The sequence below is a fragment of the Gymnoscopelus microlampas genome, assembly GCF_963454915.1.
Source record: "Gymnoscopelus microlampas genome assembly, chromosome: 1".
In the NCBI taxonomy this organism is placed as follows: domain Eukaryota; kingdom Metazoa; phylum Chordata; class Actinopteri; order Myctophiformes; family Myctophidae; genus Gymnoscopelus; species Gymnoscopelus microlampas.
Window position 1 is genome coordinate 45,389,773 of NC_139962.1, and position 15,130 is coordinate 45,404,902.

At 41.1% G+C, this 15,130-nt stretch overlaps 1 protein-coding gene across 1 annotated transcript in view; it reads right to left on the reverse strand.

The window, feature by feature from the left end:
- The window catches only part of LOC311051108 (CUB and sushi domain-containing protein 1-like), a gene marked incomplete at its 3' end in the record, with an annotated part of 707,106 nt that overhangs the window by 197,381 nt on the left and 494,595 nt on the right, over positions 1–15,130 (reverse strand). The window contains exons 25-26 of the mRNA XM_084065507.1: positions 11,674–11,830; positions 4,786–4,977 (exon numbers count right to left, since the gene is read on the reverse strand). Of these exons, the coding sequence (XP_083921633.1) occupies positions 4,786–4,977; positions 11,674–11,830 (349 nt within the window). The remainder of the gene's footprint in view (positions 1–4,785; positions 4,978–11,673; positions 11,831–15,130) is intronic.

A 15,130-nucleotide genomic window follows, 5' to 3' on the forward strand; every position in this document is an offset into this window, starting at 1 on the left:
AGGGCTTTTATCTGTGTCTGTATTGTGTGCTCAGCTGTGAAGAGACCGCCATTAGGAACGGGGCTGGTATCTATACAATCCCACGTCAATCTATGACTCTTCATTGACCCAAGGCTGGACACAAGCATGCGTACATGCACACGCGCCCGCACACAAATGTAAGACCTGCCTGTGTTCACTGGCAGTGGCACATATCTCAGTTAATGTTTTGCTTTTATGTCTTGTTTTCATTACATGTTGTTGAAACGTTTTACTGCTGCTACCCTGGATAAGGCTCCCTTGAAAAATGAATCTTGTATATCGAAGGGATTTTACCTGTATAAAATAAAAACATATGCCTAAACCTGCATGCATGAGAAGTGTGAGAGAAAGTTTGTAGAGGATTAATTTGGCTAACCAAGGGCAGTTGCAACGATTATATTATTTCTTAGAGCGAGAGAGAGAGAGAGAGAGAGAGAGAGAGAGAGAGAGGGGATAAAAAGAGTGACAGGCTGACAGATAGACAGATAGACGGAGACAGAGTGGAAAAATAATACAAGATCCACAGAGAGAGTTCTAGTGAGAGGAAAAGACAGAGAAAGACCACCGTTCTGTTTGACTTTGCGAGCCTGAGAAAAAACAGTATGGAAGTAGCTTAGGGCAGTGGAGGCTCGTAATCTCCATGCCGGTACATGCAGACATGGGACTGAGACAGACAGATAGAAGAGGGGAAGAGACAGAGGTGGTGAGGAAGCTACAGTACGTCGCCCTGGGCGGTGCCTGTTACCATTCCCCCGTTTGCTGCTTCACTAGAAATGAGGTAGAGACGGAAGAGCCGCTAATTAAAGATTGACTTACACACACACACACTTGCACGTGTACACACGCACGCCGGCGCATACTCACAGGTAAATGTAGGACACATACATTCTCAACAAAGAGGCGTATGAATGTGCACACATGCATAAATACCCAAATGATATGATCTCTAGGGTGTCTATTCTGGAGGCGAACATTCGGCGAAAATAGCGGCAAAGATATTTGATGTAGAGGGAAATACTAGAGAATCGAGTATAGACCCCTGCGGGACCCCGGGCAATTTAGTATATAGGGATTATACAAGAACAAAATTACTTTTTTTTCTATCGATTAGTCACCCCATGGAGACTCAAAATGCATGGATATTTTTTTTGTTCTTGTCGCATTCCTAAGCCAATAATTTGATGACCGGCAGCAGTTCTGGTAGGAGACACAAAGAGCCTCCTTTGTGTCTCCTACCGGAACCTCTGCCTACCTGTCCGCTGGTCATCAAATCATTGGCTTAGGAATGCAACAAAAACTAAAAAATATCCATGAATTCAAGTCTCCATGGGGTGACTAATCGATAGAAAAAAAGTATTTTTTGGGTGAACTATCCCTTTAAGTGGTTAATATGCACACATGCACTCACGCAAAGACAGAGTAAATGAATAGCCACGAATACCATGCATCTCATTTGTTACTTGCCAATAGCTCCACTGTCAGGCTAGCTCAGAGAGCCCAGGTATGTTTAGCTGTGCTATAGGGACTCCCAGGTACCCACTTCAACCCAGCTTACTTCAACACCATTGACTTTTATATTTCTTTAATAGGAAAAGTGCAGTGATTTGTCAAAAATGCAGAGCCTTGGAATATTTGAAGGCAGATTGTTAATTCTGTAAAAAGAAATGATGCACTTGCAAAATGTAAAATTGTTTGGGTGGGGGTTTGGGGGGCTGTAAAACCAGCAGCAGAAAGCTGTGCTTCAGTGGTGGAGGCTGCTGGGTGAAAATGGAAAGCAGTCAGACATGGTCAGCGATAGTGGCTGCAGCAAATAACCCATGGCCATATCACAGTTATTGCAGTTTTGCATTAGTTTTATTTATTTTCATTTTTATTTCGTTTTTGTACTTTTTGTTCAAATCAATTTAGTTTCAGTTAGTTTGGAACTAGAGTGGGTTATCTCATTTCAGTTTAGTAGTTGTTGTACAAATAAAAAAACTTTTAGTTTAGTTTTTATTGGTTTCAGTTATCGTTCATTATAAGTTCAAACAGTAAGTTCAGAATAAGTATTACAATATAAACATAACACTTAGTGAGGGCAATTGACTCACAGTCATGCAGACATCCGGCTGTCTCAATAAACAGTATGCACCAATGCCTCATCAAGACTAAAACTAAAGACATTTTAGTTGTTCTATCATGATTTTCATTTCCGTTAACAAAAGTTTGTGTTTTCATACACATAATTTTTGTTTTTTGTTTACTTTTAGTTACTATAATAACCATGGGCCATAATACTGCGGGTGGCCGCGCCTCCCCTACGCTAAACCATGCAAAACAAAACAAAAACACCAGCAACTTAACACCGTCACCTGGGTGAACTCAGGTATGTTGGCAGGGCAGAGGAACCAAATGTTTGGCACATTCTTCTCCACCCAAATTAACAGCTGCCACCAGCCAACTATGGCTAAATCTCCCCTCTGGCAGCTTATCTGCAACACTGGCTGGGAAATATTCAAATAGATTCTGGATGTGCCAAATGGAAACCTTTTTCTGTCTGTCATTTTCATCTTCTGAAGGCTTAAAACCTGGTGTTGTGTGATTGTAGATTGTAGTTGAATAGCTTATGAGTGCTGAGTAGACCAAAGCTTCCTGGCAGTCCCATCGACCTCCCTGCCCACTCACTGAATCTGTGATGTTCACTGCAATTTAACTCTGAGAGTACAAATAGACCCTTAAGGGTGCATTTGCTTACATCTGTACACTCTCTGAGTTACAAGTGGATAAATTCAGGGTTCAATTTGCTAGGGGGGATGGGGGGATCCATACCTCTGCTTTTGATCTTTTTTTATGGCCGATGGGGATATGTTTTATCCCTGCTTCTAGTCAGACTGAATTAAATAGATTACTTTCCTTTTGGGAAATGTAGATTGTCTGAAATGTTTGATGTGTATGATTGATAATATCACAATATTATCACAGTGGAACATTTTAATAAAAAAATGCATGTTAACCACATTAATTAAATCCGAAATCTTGATAATCAAATCAAATAAAAAATAAATAGCAGATCAACAAGTTCACAACTTGTAGATTTTTATTTTTTTTTACAAATGGAACCCTGCTCCCAGAGTTACAAATGGATGAATGGACACTGAGGATTGGACTGTGTTGAGTGTTTTTCAACACTGTGTTGTTTCAACTTGAGGTCGGTCAGAAATTGATGCGTTATGACATAATGTTCGCTTTGATCTGCCCCAAACTTGGCAAGTTATGCAATAATCATCACATAATTCAGTGAAATGTGACAGATTTAAGTGATCCTCATTCTTTGTAATAGTCACGGCATTCTGTTGCTCAGAAATTCCATGTAATAAAGGCCAGCTGGCAACTCTATCTGTGATGCTGATTCACTGGCTGTGTAGCCCCTAGGGGCGCTTTCATCCCAAATTCAAATTTGTTTATATTTTACTTTAAATATCTCTGGCCATATAGGATGATGTTTTTTCCCTATTTGTGAAGCCAGCCTGTCGTTTTTTTAACCACACTCTGAAACAGTTGTGTTGGAAGATCTAAAAACGTTATCAGTCCGGTCACAGTGAGGACAATTATTCCACAAGGAAGCATGCAATTAGAAACTGATCCAATATTTCTCATTTCTTTTTGTTTTTAGTCAATGAAAAGACTCACTTAAAAAATACTTTACAGTGTTAACTTGCTAAATCAGTCAGATTCAGTTTGAAGAGGTTTTCAGGCATATTAAATAAGCAGTTGAAGAACAACAACCTTTTTTTATTACCCATTCTAGAAAGTCCAAATTAAGTGGACAGTTTGACGCAGTTTAACTTTTTTTTAATAAATGAATGCAAGACTCTTATTTTGCAGCAATTTTAAATATCTGACACATCAGACTCATATTCCACTTCACATTCTCTCTTTTCAGGCTGTTTTCTTAATTTACTTACTTACCGGTACTCACTCATTTACTTACTTATTCACTTTACTTATTTATTCTTTTGAATTACAAAATCGAACATTGAGCGGCATTTCTCCCCAGAAATCCTCTTATTGAGCTCTATGAGGAAATGCAAATGAATTCAACTGCAACTCGATAACTGTGAACCTGTACAGGGTCTGAGGTGACGTCTCCAACAAGCACGTCAATAGTCGTACACAGTGTTCATTTAACCACACCAACCCAACGCATCCCTTTTCTGGGTACGTTAATAGCCGAACATTCTGCAAAAATAGCCGATCTACGAGCTCACAACACCTTGTTGTTGTGAGCTGTAGATTTTTTGCCGAAGAGATGTGGTGTACAGGGAAAAGTATAAGCCCCTGAGGGACTCCAGTCAAGGTTAATTTATCTCCAAGGCTACGTTCAAACCGACAACCCAATCCATTTTTTGCCAGACTGGAATCAGATTGTTTTTTATCAACAGCAAAAAAGCTACAACACATTTTCAAATCGGATTTGAATATTCCTTAGTCATCTTCAGACTGCATAAAACCAATCCGACTCCCATCTGGATAGGAAATGATATTTGTGCTGGATTTGGGGCGCCAGTCTGAACAAGGCCTAACTTAGGGTAGCATTCACAGGTCACACTAGCTATAGCATACAGTACGTACCTAAACAGTCTGAACAAGGCCTAACTTAGGGTAGCATTCACAGGTCACACTAGCTATAGCATACAGTACGTACCTAAACAGTCTGAACAAGGCCTAACTTACAGGTAGCTACGTAGCATTCACAGGTCACACTAGCTAGCATACAGTACGTACCTAAACAGGAGGGGAGTGGTCTGTCCCAGACGCGCCTGTCTCCACTGAGGCAGGTGAGTGTGCTGCTGCCATGGAGACTATATCCAGGGTTACAGGAGTACAGGACAAACGTGCTGGCATAGTGACCGTCGTCCTGGATCTTATAGCCGTAACTAGGCACACCTGGCTCCTCACACCGAATCAGGTCGAAACCTAGAGACATACGCACGCACACACACACGCAGACGCACGCACACGCACACACACACACACACACACACACACACACACACACACACACACACACACACACACACACACACACACACACACACACACACAAACTGGGTCAGTTACTCAAACAGCAGTGATTCAGACTTTCAGAGTAGTTTTGGGCAAGAGCACATAATGTCACCCTGACTCCCAAAATCCCACAGGAAGGGGTTTGTACACAGTAAAATCCCAAGTGTTAATATGACTCAGAAAGTGTATGAATGGAACCAAATAGACCCTTACACTTACTAAATTCCCCATGGGGATTAATAAAGGTAATTGTCTTCTTCACGCAGAGCTGATGAGGAGCATATCTGCATTCAATCTGCTCCATGTTAATCTACCGCTGGGAGCTTGTGGGTGTTTTGGCTGTTGTTTGGTAGTGACTGTCTGGGGTAGATGTCTCCCCTGGCCAAATGGAGCAAACCAGTGGTTCTCAAACTTTTAAATTCAAGGACGGTGGACCCCCACAACTATAAGGGGCCGTGGTTGTCCATTCCTTACAGACCTGTCCTCAATGAACCCTGAGGGTCCCTGGACCCCATTTTGACCCCAACTACTGGACTAAACAATCTTTATATAAATACTTAACTTCTACGTCCAAAACTGCTTCACAAGAACAATGTATCTAACCGCCCCCCTACCCACTGCACTTTTTACATGCTTAGATCAACTATATGAACAGTAGAAGGGGTGCTCCACCGAGTCCAGATCTCCATCAGGCGGAAAGTCGATTTCCCACTGCATAGTATCAACTATACCCTCCTTTTTTACTTTAGCATTAGGCCAAAGTACCTGGTAAGATGCAGAATGTGACATTGGCAGGGATGATGTGTAGAATTGCATCGACCCAAAAAGCATGTATGTAGTTGGACATAATGCACTTGCATATAGTAAACATTGTGTGGGTAAAATGACTGGGTATTTCATGGCTGGATTGTGTTGATTAGAATGTGTATAATGTGTTTACAGTATGTGTTGACAATAAGTGTTTAGATGAGGTGTCATATTCTCATTATGTGAGTAACAGAGCACAACGAGCTAGAGTGGTGGAATAACACCCAATTCACACCAGCAGCGTCACAATGCTGGCACGCTGTGATTGAGCAGTGAGTTTCAATGCAAAGTCTATGGAGACGGGCGTCTCAACACTGTTCCACAGTGTGGCGATGCTCGGCAGCAAAAAAAACGGAGAAAACCTAAACTCTGACACTATAGTGCACCTATCCTATCTAACCAATCAGGAAATGCTGTGCTCTGAAGTAGGCATGCAGTATGCACACACCAACACCACTTCAGAGAGAAACTAGAAAAAGTGCTCCTCGGAGCACAGGTCTCCGCCAGGTCATGTAGGTTATTGTGGCCTCCTGGTGGCGCTATAATAGGCCAATGTGAAAAGGGTGCCATTTCTTCTTAGGCCTTGCATGGCAATCTGACACTGCATTCATGATTTGAGGCATTTTGTTGAAAGAATTTGATGTGTTTTGATAAATTAGACCTGCTGGTGGCGCTATAACAAGCCAATCTTAAAAGGGTGGCATTTGTTCCGCAACTTAGTGTGAAAATGCGTGCAAAGTTTGACCGCAATCGGGCACTGCGTTCATGATTTGCGGCATTTTGTTCAAAACAAGCCACTACTGAAAACTTTAGATGTTAATCTTAGCCAATCAGGATGGAATATGAAAAATCAAACAGATTCACCTTGATCAAATGTCTATAGAGATCATGTGTACCGATTTGCGTGAAGTTTGGATAAAATCGGAAGGAGTAATATAAAGAAATTTGTTTTACATAAGTCGGCCTCCTGGTGGCACTATAAAAGGCAGATGTGAAAAATGCAGTGCAAAGGTTTTTCCTTGACCTCTAGGGAGTGCGCATACAGAGTTTTACACAGATCGGTGCAGTTATAGGTAAAAACATGAATCGGCCTGTTATAGCGCCACCGTGAGGCTGATTTCTTCTCAGAAACTCCTTGTGTGATCCCAAAGTTTCGTTTTAGCGCCCCACGTGGGCCCCTCGTATAAAAATAGAATTGGGTCAATAACGGTCCGGACCGTTTTCGGCACTTCTCGCTTGGATCCTCAAAAACAGTCCGGACCGTTTATGGCACTCGATGTGTTAATGGCTAAAATGTACAATATAAATAGTTTACAAACAAGCTGCCGGAGGTGAGCTTCGAGTGCCTGCATTTCTGCTGCCTGTGTCTGTGTGATTTTCCGTCGGGTGCACCATGCAGCTGACCACTTTGACCCACTGAGCACCGGGGCTCTCGGTGGTCGAAGGGACGGTAGGTCTGAGGTAATGGATTTACAAAAATATAAAACAACATGGTTGTCAATGACGGATTGCAATAATATTTGGAGCAGCGACCTCCTCGGTGTGCACAAAAAGTTTGGTGCTGATCGGTCGAGCGGCTTGCAAGATTAGCTGCGCTAAAACACACACACACACACAAAACACACACACCACACACACACACACACACACACACACACACACACACACACACACACACACACACACACACACACACACACACACACACACACACACACACACACACACACACACACACAGGCGATAACATAATCTCTAGCAGAGATAACAAGTTCCATGCTCTTAATGACTTTCCCTTTCATTTCCTCATTGTAGAGACAAGGCGCCAATGTGGTGTGTACTGTAGTTAATCCATGCTTGCACAAAATAATTGCTTTTTTTTCCTCTTACGCATTGTTCTTGTGAAGCAGTTTATAGGTTAGTTTAGGTGAGACTACGCAAGGGTGGCATTAGTTCCCAACATAGTGTGAATGTGCGTGCAAAGTTTGACCGCAATCGGACACTGCGTTCATGATTTGCGGAATTTTGTTCAAAACAAGCCACTACTGCAAACTTTAGATGTCAATCTTAGCCAATGAGGATGGAATATGAAAAATCAATCACATCCATCTTGATCAAATGACTATGGAGATCATGTGTACCGATTTGCGTGAAATTTGGATAAAATCGGAAGGAGTAATATAAAAAAATGTGTTTTACATAAGTCGGCCTCCTGGTGGCGCTATAAAAGGCAGATGTGAAAAATGCAGGGCAAAGGTTTTTCCTTGACCTCTAGGGAGTGTGCATACAAAGTTTTACACAGATCGGTGCAGTTATAGGTAAAAACATGAATCGGCCTGTTATAGCGCCACCATGAGGCTGATTAGAAAATTTTCAAGTGGCATTTATTCCTCAGCATAGTGGGAATGTGCGTGCAAAGTTTCACGGAAATTGCATGCTGTGTTCATGATTTGAGGCATTTTGTTGAAAACGGAGCACTCCTGCAAACTTTGGAAGCCATTTTGAGCCAATCAGGATGGAATATGAAAAATCTGAAAGACCTGTTTTGTTTAATGACTATAGAGATACTGTGTACCGATTTGCGAGATTTTTGGACAAAATATGTAGGAGTACTGTCAAAAAATATGTTTTGCACAAATCGGCCACCTGGTGGCGCTATAAAAGGCCCATGTAAAACATTTGGGGCAGAAGTTCGGAATTGGCATCCAGGGAGTGTGTGTGCACAGTTTTGCTGTAATCAAGCCAACGGTGGCGGAGATTAGCTGCTCACAGAAGGACACACACACACACACACACACATACACACACGGATGGACGGACAAACGGACGGAGGGTAAAACATACTCTCTCGCCATGCCTTTCGGTCTGGCGGAGAAAATAATAACAATAAAACAGTTTGAATACACTTGGGGATTATTTTCTAACCATGATTTTACAGAATTATAGGTACGACGCGCTGGGCTCAACCCGGCCCGCAGGTCGCGGGGCGGGTTGAGCCATAGATTTATACAGTATATGGGTTCGCGGGGCGGGTTGAGGCGGGTTGGGTTCCGTGGCGGGGCGTGTCATGAAAAAACTCGACCCGCGAATCACTACAACCTATACTCTCCAACCTACTTGTGAAAACGGGGCAGCAACGCAAAATCCAACCACATTGACATAAATCTAAAAACACACCTCTTCTCCCTAGCCTTTGAACCAGTCTAGACGGTTTCCATCTCATCCAACCACCTTGTTTTTATCCACTCTTCCTTCTGCCATTGTGTATTGGCATCTAACATTGTTTTAATGTTGTTTACTGTCTGTTACAATGTCTTACTATATCGTACATCACCTTGGTCAACTTTGTTTGTTTTTAAATTGTGTTTTATGGATAAAATTGACTTGACTTGACATTTACTTCTCTAAAACCCTAAATGGATTTTGAGGATCTCCTTTCAGGATAACCTTGTATGTCCAAAACTGTTACTTTTCCGAAAATTGGAAAAGGGAACCTGTGTTCCAATGGATTCAATATAGTTCTTATTTTGTAACAAACTCTTGTTTATACTTTGCATTGGTTAAATATGTATAAATAAAACGGCCAGACTTAACCACTCCAAATTTTGGGCATGTCATTATGGGAAAAAATCGTATTTAAAAAAAAAAAAAAACATTACAAATATATATCTAAAATAGCTCATGGTGCGTCACATTACAATGTACAGTATGGAGAAGCATAAAAAGAGGAAATATGGAGATACAAGGTTACTGCCCTACAATGACACTTTTTAATTATGGCTGTAGAACTGATGTGAATTTCACTCCTGTCATATCTTAATGTCATGAACAGCTGTGGGACACTTTTTTCCTCTAATAATAATATGGCCTGAGACTGTAGACAGCTAGAGCTACGTTTAATCCAACCTAGGGCATACTTAAAAGAAGAACACTTCCTTATTTCTCCTGCAAAGCCTCCAAAAAAACTCCATCAATCCACCTGTCAATTCGCCAAATGGTTTAAACGACTTACAAAGCCATCATCCATTCATGTGTCGCCCATCCACTCTCCCGTCCGTCCACTCATTCATCCATCTCTCCATCAATCCATCGCTCCGTTGTTGCTTTCCAGATGTGTCTCTCACCTTTTCCTTTAATGACTAACAGATTAATGTTCTTCTAATAGCCTCACTGGCTTGCAAAGCAGATGGTCCTCGCTCCTTAACACACTATTTTGAACCATTCCGTTTATGTGCGTGTGTGTGTGTGTGTGTGTGTGTGTGTGTGTGTGTGTGTGTGTGTGTGTGTGTGTGTGTGTGTGTGTGTGTGTGTGTGTGTGTGTGTGTGTGTGTGTGCGTGTGCGTGCGTGTGCGTGTACATTTTAGTTAACGGAAAAAAAAGCTTTGCAAAGAAATTGTAACTGAAACTGTATTATCTGTTTACAAAAGTAATTAATACTAACTATAATCAATGGTCCTTGGTCAAAACTCGTCAAAAATAGCAAAAGAATAGCAGATCTACATGCAAGCTAAGCTCAAACTAAGCCTTTTCAGCCTATAAACTAGAAAAAGTGCTCCTCGGAGCACAGGTCTCCGCCAGGTCAGGTAGGTGAGTGTGGACCAGCAATGTTCTGAATTCGCCAATCAGGATGGAATGTTGGAATCTTGACCACTTGACTATAGAGATAATGTGTACCGCTTTGCGTGATGAATTAAGTTTTGTAAAAATCGGCCTCCTGGTGGCGGTATAATAGGGAAATGTTTAAAGGGTGGCATTTGTTCCTCAATGTAGTGTGAATGTGCGTGTAAAGTTTCACAGCAATCGGACACTGCGTTCATGATTTGCGGCATTTAGTTCAATACGGGCCATTCCTGCAAACTTTAGATCTCAATCGTAGCCAATCAGGATGGAATATGAAAAATCAAACAGATCCGTCTTGATCTCATGACTATAGAGATCATGTGTAACGATGTATGTGAAATTTGGATACAATCTGAAGGAGTAATATCCAAAAATGTGTTTTACATAAGTCGGCCTCCTGGTGGCGCTATAAAAGGCAGATGTGAAAAATGCAGGGCAAAGGTTTTTCCTTGACCTGTTGGGAGTGCGCATACAAAATTGTAAACAGATCGATGCAGTTAGGGGTAAAAACACAAATTGGCCTGTTATAGCGCCATCATGAGGCTGATTTGAAAAAGAATCACGGAAATTGCATGCTGTGTTCATAATTTGAGGCATTTTGTTCAACACAGAGCACTTCTGCAAACTTTGGAAGCCATTTTGAGCCAATCAGGATGGAATAGGAAAAATCTGAAAAACATGTTTTGTTTAATGACTATAGAGATACTGTGTACCGATTTGTGTTTTGCAAAAAACGGCCTCCTGGTGGCGCTATAACAGGCCCATGTGAAAAATTTGGGGCAGAGGTTCTGAATTGGCATCCAGGGAGTGTGTGTGCACAGTTTCGCTGCGATCAAGCCAACGGTGCCGGAGATTAGCTGTTCACAGACGGATACACACACGGACACACGGAGACACACACGGATGGACGGACGGACGGACGGACAGGGGGAAAAACATACTCTCTCGCCATGCCTTTTGGCCTGGCGGAGAAAACTACACTAAACTAGCAAACCCGCTTTGAAAACAAATCAAAACTAAACTGAAATGGAAAACAAAAACATCATAAAGACAACAAAAGAAAGTTATCACAATGATGATGTGTGTGCATTTGTATTTCAACTCAACTCACAGAACAACAACAATCTCATGGCGTAGCTTGACACTTGTTATGTTCAGCGGGTATCTAAATGAACTCACTGTTATAGGTGACACGGAAGCCCTGAGTGGTTCCAGAAGCATTGCTGTTGAACTCCAGCGAGACGTGATTGGAGGTGCTGTTGATGATGTCGCCCATCATGTCGCCAAGTGTGAAGTTGCCAAGGAGACGCGATGAACTGTCCTCCCCATCATATACCTGCCAGGAAAAATACAGAGGGAAAGGATGATCGTCAATCAAAAGACAACAAGGTCAAACTAAAGGTGGAAGAGTTAATCAATCTAATCGGTTATAAAAGATTATAGATAATCTATCATTTAATTAAATAATTGATATAAATAATCTATCCCTATTTTGGGTGTGTCATTATAGGTAATAATATGTTGTACGTTCATTTCTTTTTTTAACAGCTGACATACAGTACAATACGACAACGTTGTGTGAGAAAGTATAAAATGATGCTTAAGTGGTTAATTGATTCATTGATATATAGCAATTATAAAAAAACAGCACTTCTCCATATTATTCAATAAATCAAAAAAGTAATCGATGGAATAATCGCTAAGAAAATAAAACATGTCATCACTCTCAGACATGGTTGGACAAGTCATGAATTAAAGGCAATTAAAACAATCAGGCTACCAAGGAATCCAAAACAGTCCCCGGAACAACATATTTTGATGGGGGTCGGCAGCCAAAAACATATAATTTTGGGGGTCCATGGCAAGAAAAAGTTTGAGCACCACTGATGTAGCAACAACAGTTTTTCAGAAAAAAATAAGACATTTGTTGAGACAATGGACAGTTACAAATGTTCGCTTTAAATATATATATATATATATATATATATATATATATATACAGTATTCAAAGATTTGCACAAATGTTCACAATTTAAAAATAAATAGCAGATCAACAAGATCATAGCGCGGCACTCAGTGCCACGCTATGAGCTTGTATATCTACTATTTTTGAATAGCCAAAGAAATCTAAAATGACAGATGGGTGAGCCATTTTCAAGGTTTTCAAGTTGGCCCTGATCCAGCAAAGGTTGTGAACCATTGGTTTAGAAAATGCAATGAAATGGGCATTGAGACCGAGCAGCACAGGAGAGATACGTAGAGGGAGTTGGAGAAAACTATCACCACCTCCATAATTATGTAAAGTACGACACTTTGAAACATCCAATGGCATTCACCTACATTTGATTTCCAACACCAGAAAATAAAATATAGTCGGCTGAACAGATGCACTTATTGAAGCATGTAAAGATGCACTTATTTGTTGAGGTAATGCCAAGTACTACTGTCTACTCTCTCAAAGAAAAACTAGATACATGTATGAGTTAACATCTCAATCGTTTAGTGTTTCTGACCCCTTTAAAAGCAATACATACATTTCCAATCATTATTTTTTTGTAAAATGTATGAAAATATTCACATAAATATTTATACAAAACAGTTTACTTTCTGTCATCATGGGAGACATTTTAATATGCTAAATGTGAAATAATTTAAATCATTTCATGTTTGTGCAAGGCAGATGTAACAGAAACCATTTCCGTTATAATCACATTCCAGAGGATTGAAAGTTATTATTATTTTCTCTTTTGGATGTGACAGTTAATTGATGTTGAGGGCAGGCTGTATCCAGCTGTGATGAGTGTATCCAATTTTTGTTCACATGTCGGCAGAGAGAGGCAAAGCACTTTCACTGAAGAATTGCAACAGAAAAGACATTGGTAACCCCACACAGCTCTGTGGAAACCAACAGCAATAAGAGCTTCTGTCTGCATGTTCACTGGGAACTGTTCAATAAGCAATGGGTTAGAGACTGTAATTTAATAAGAGTGTGTGTGTGTGTGTGTGTGTGTGTGTGTGTGTGTGTGTGTGTGTGTGTGTGTGTGTGTGTGTGTGTGTGTGTGTGTGTGTGTGTGTGTGTGTGTGTGTGTGTGTGTGTGTGTGTCTGAGAGAATGAAAGGGAGAGGGAGTAAGAGGGAGGAATCGTGAATATAAAAGTAAGCTGGGAGGCATGTTATCTATAGCAGTGGTTTTCAAAGACTTTTATGCCCATGGCACACCAATGGGCATGTCCAAATCTGAAGGCATACCTGTATTCACAGCGAAAATAGATGATCCACAAGCAACACCGCTGTGATATTGTCGCTATTTTTGAAAATGTTTGAAAATGTAAAAATAAGAATTCATATTTTACATTTTCACCTAATGGCATGCCAAAAATAAGGACACCTGATTAAAAGTGGTACACATTATATACATATGTACTGTATATATGTGTGTGTGTGTGTGTGTGTGTGTGTGTGTGTGTGTGTGTGTGTGTGTGTGTGTGTGTGTGTGTGTGTGTGTGTGTGTGTGTGTGTGTGCGCGTGCGTGTGTGTGCGTGTACACAATTTGCTACTGTATTGAGAAATGAATGTGCCCAAAGTACTGATATGGTAAATACATAAAAAAGTAACATTTGGTGTATTGTATGTAATAATAAAGTGTGGCCTAACACATTGTTTGGGAACCACTGATATAGCATGTCTCTCTCCCATACGTATAGCTCCAGTCCCTATGTCTCTTTCTTTCTCTCTACCCTCTTGCTCTCTCTCTCTCTCTCTCTCTCTCTCTCTCTCTCTCTCTCTCTCTCTCTCTCTCTCTCTCTCTCTCTCTCTCTCTCTCTCTCTCTCTCTCTCTCTCTCTCTCTCTCTCTCTCTCTCTCTCTCTCTCTCTCTCTCTCTCTCTCTCTCTCTCTCTCTCTCTCTCTCCATCTATCTATCCCTCCATTTTGCTCACTCTCGCTCTCACAGTAAAACTCAGTATTGTTAATGAAAAGCCCTGCAGCTCATATATCAACATGTCACCATCTGCCCCCCTCCCCTCCCCACCTCCTCCTGCTCCCATAGAACAACTACCACCACCACCACCACACCACTCCACCCAACACCCACACCATTTACGTCTTTCACTTTCTCTATTTCACTCTGATAAAAAAAACATTCCTGCACATTCTTACCACCTCTCTATCCCTCTCCTTCACACTCCTCATGTCCCTTAGCTTTCCTCTCAATCTCTGGAAAGTATCTGAGAAGATTTACCCTAGCCAGCACCATAATTGAGTTCATTTTAGGGCACTTACTGTATACTTGGTTAGCCCTTATACATCAACAGTCCCTGGGCAAAAAATGTTTTGCCCACAGCAACATGTAAAAATTAGTTAATTTAAATGTTTTGGGGTTGTTGTTTTTTTCCCCCCTAAAGCTTCCAGGAACCATTGTGCTAATGTTTAGTGTCCAGCTACAGTGCATTAAGAGACCTCCCCGTTACTGTTACTCTTCTACAGGGTCTTGTCTAAATGGCTTTCCAACATCTTTAGTCATGCTGTATGTTAAGCTTGTACATTAGGTGAAATTAAGGGAAGTAAAATTAGGTGTGCCATTAGGAAGGGTGTACTACATGTAACAGCATTCACTGGAGAGTCGATACAAAATTCCAA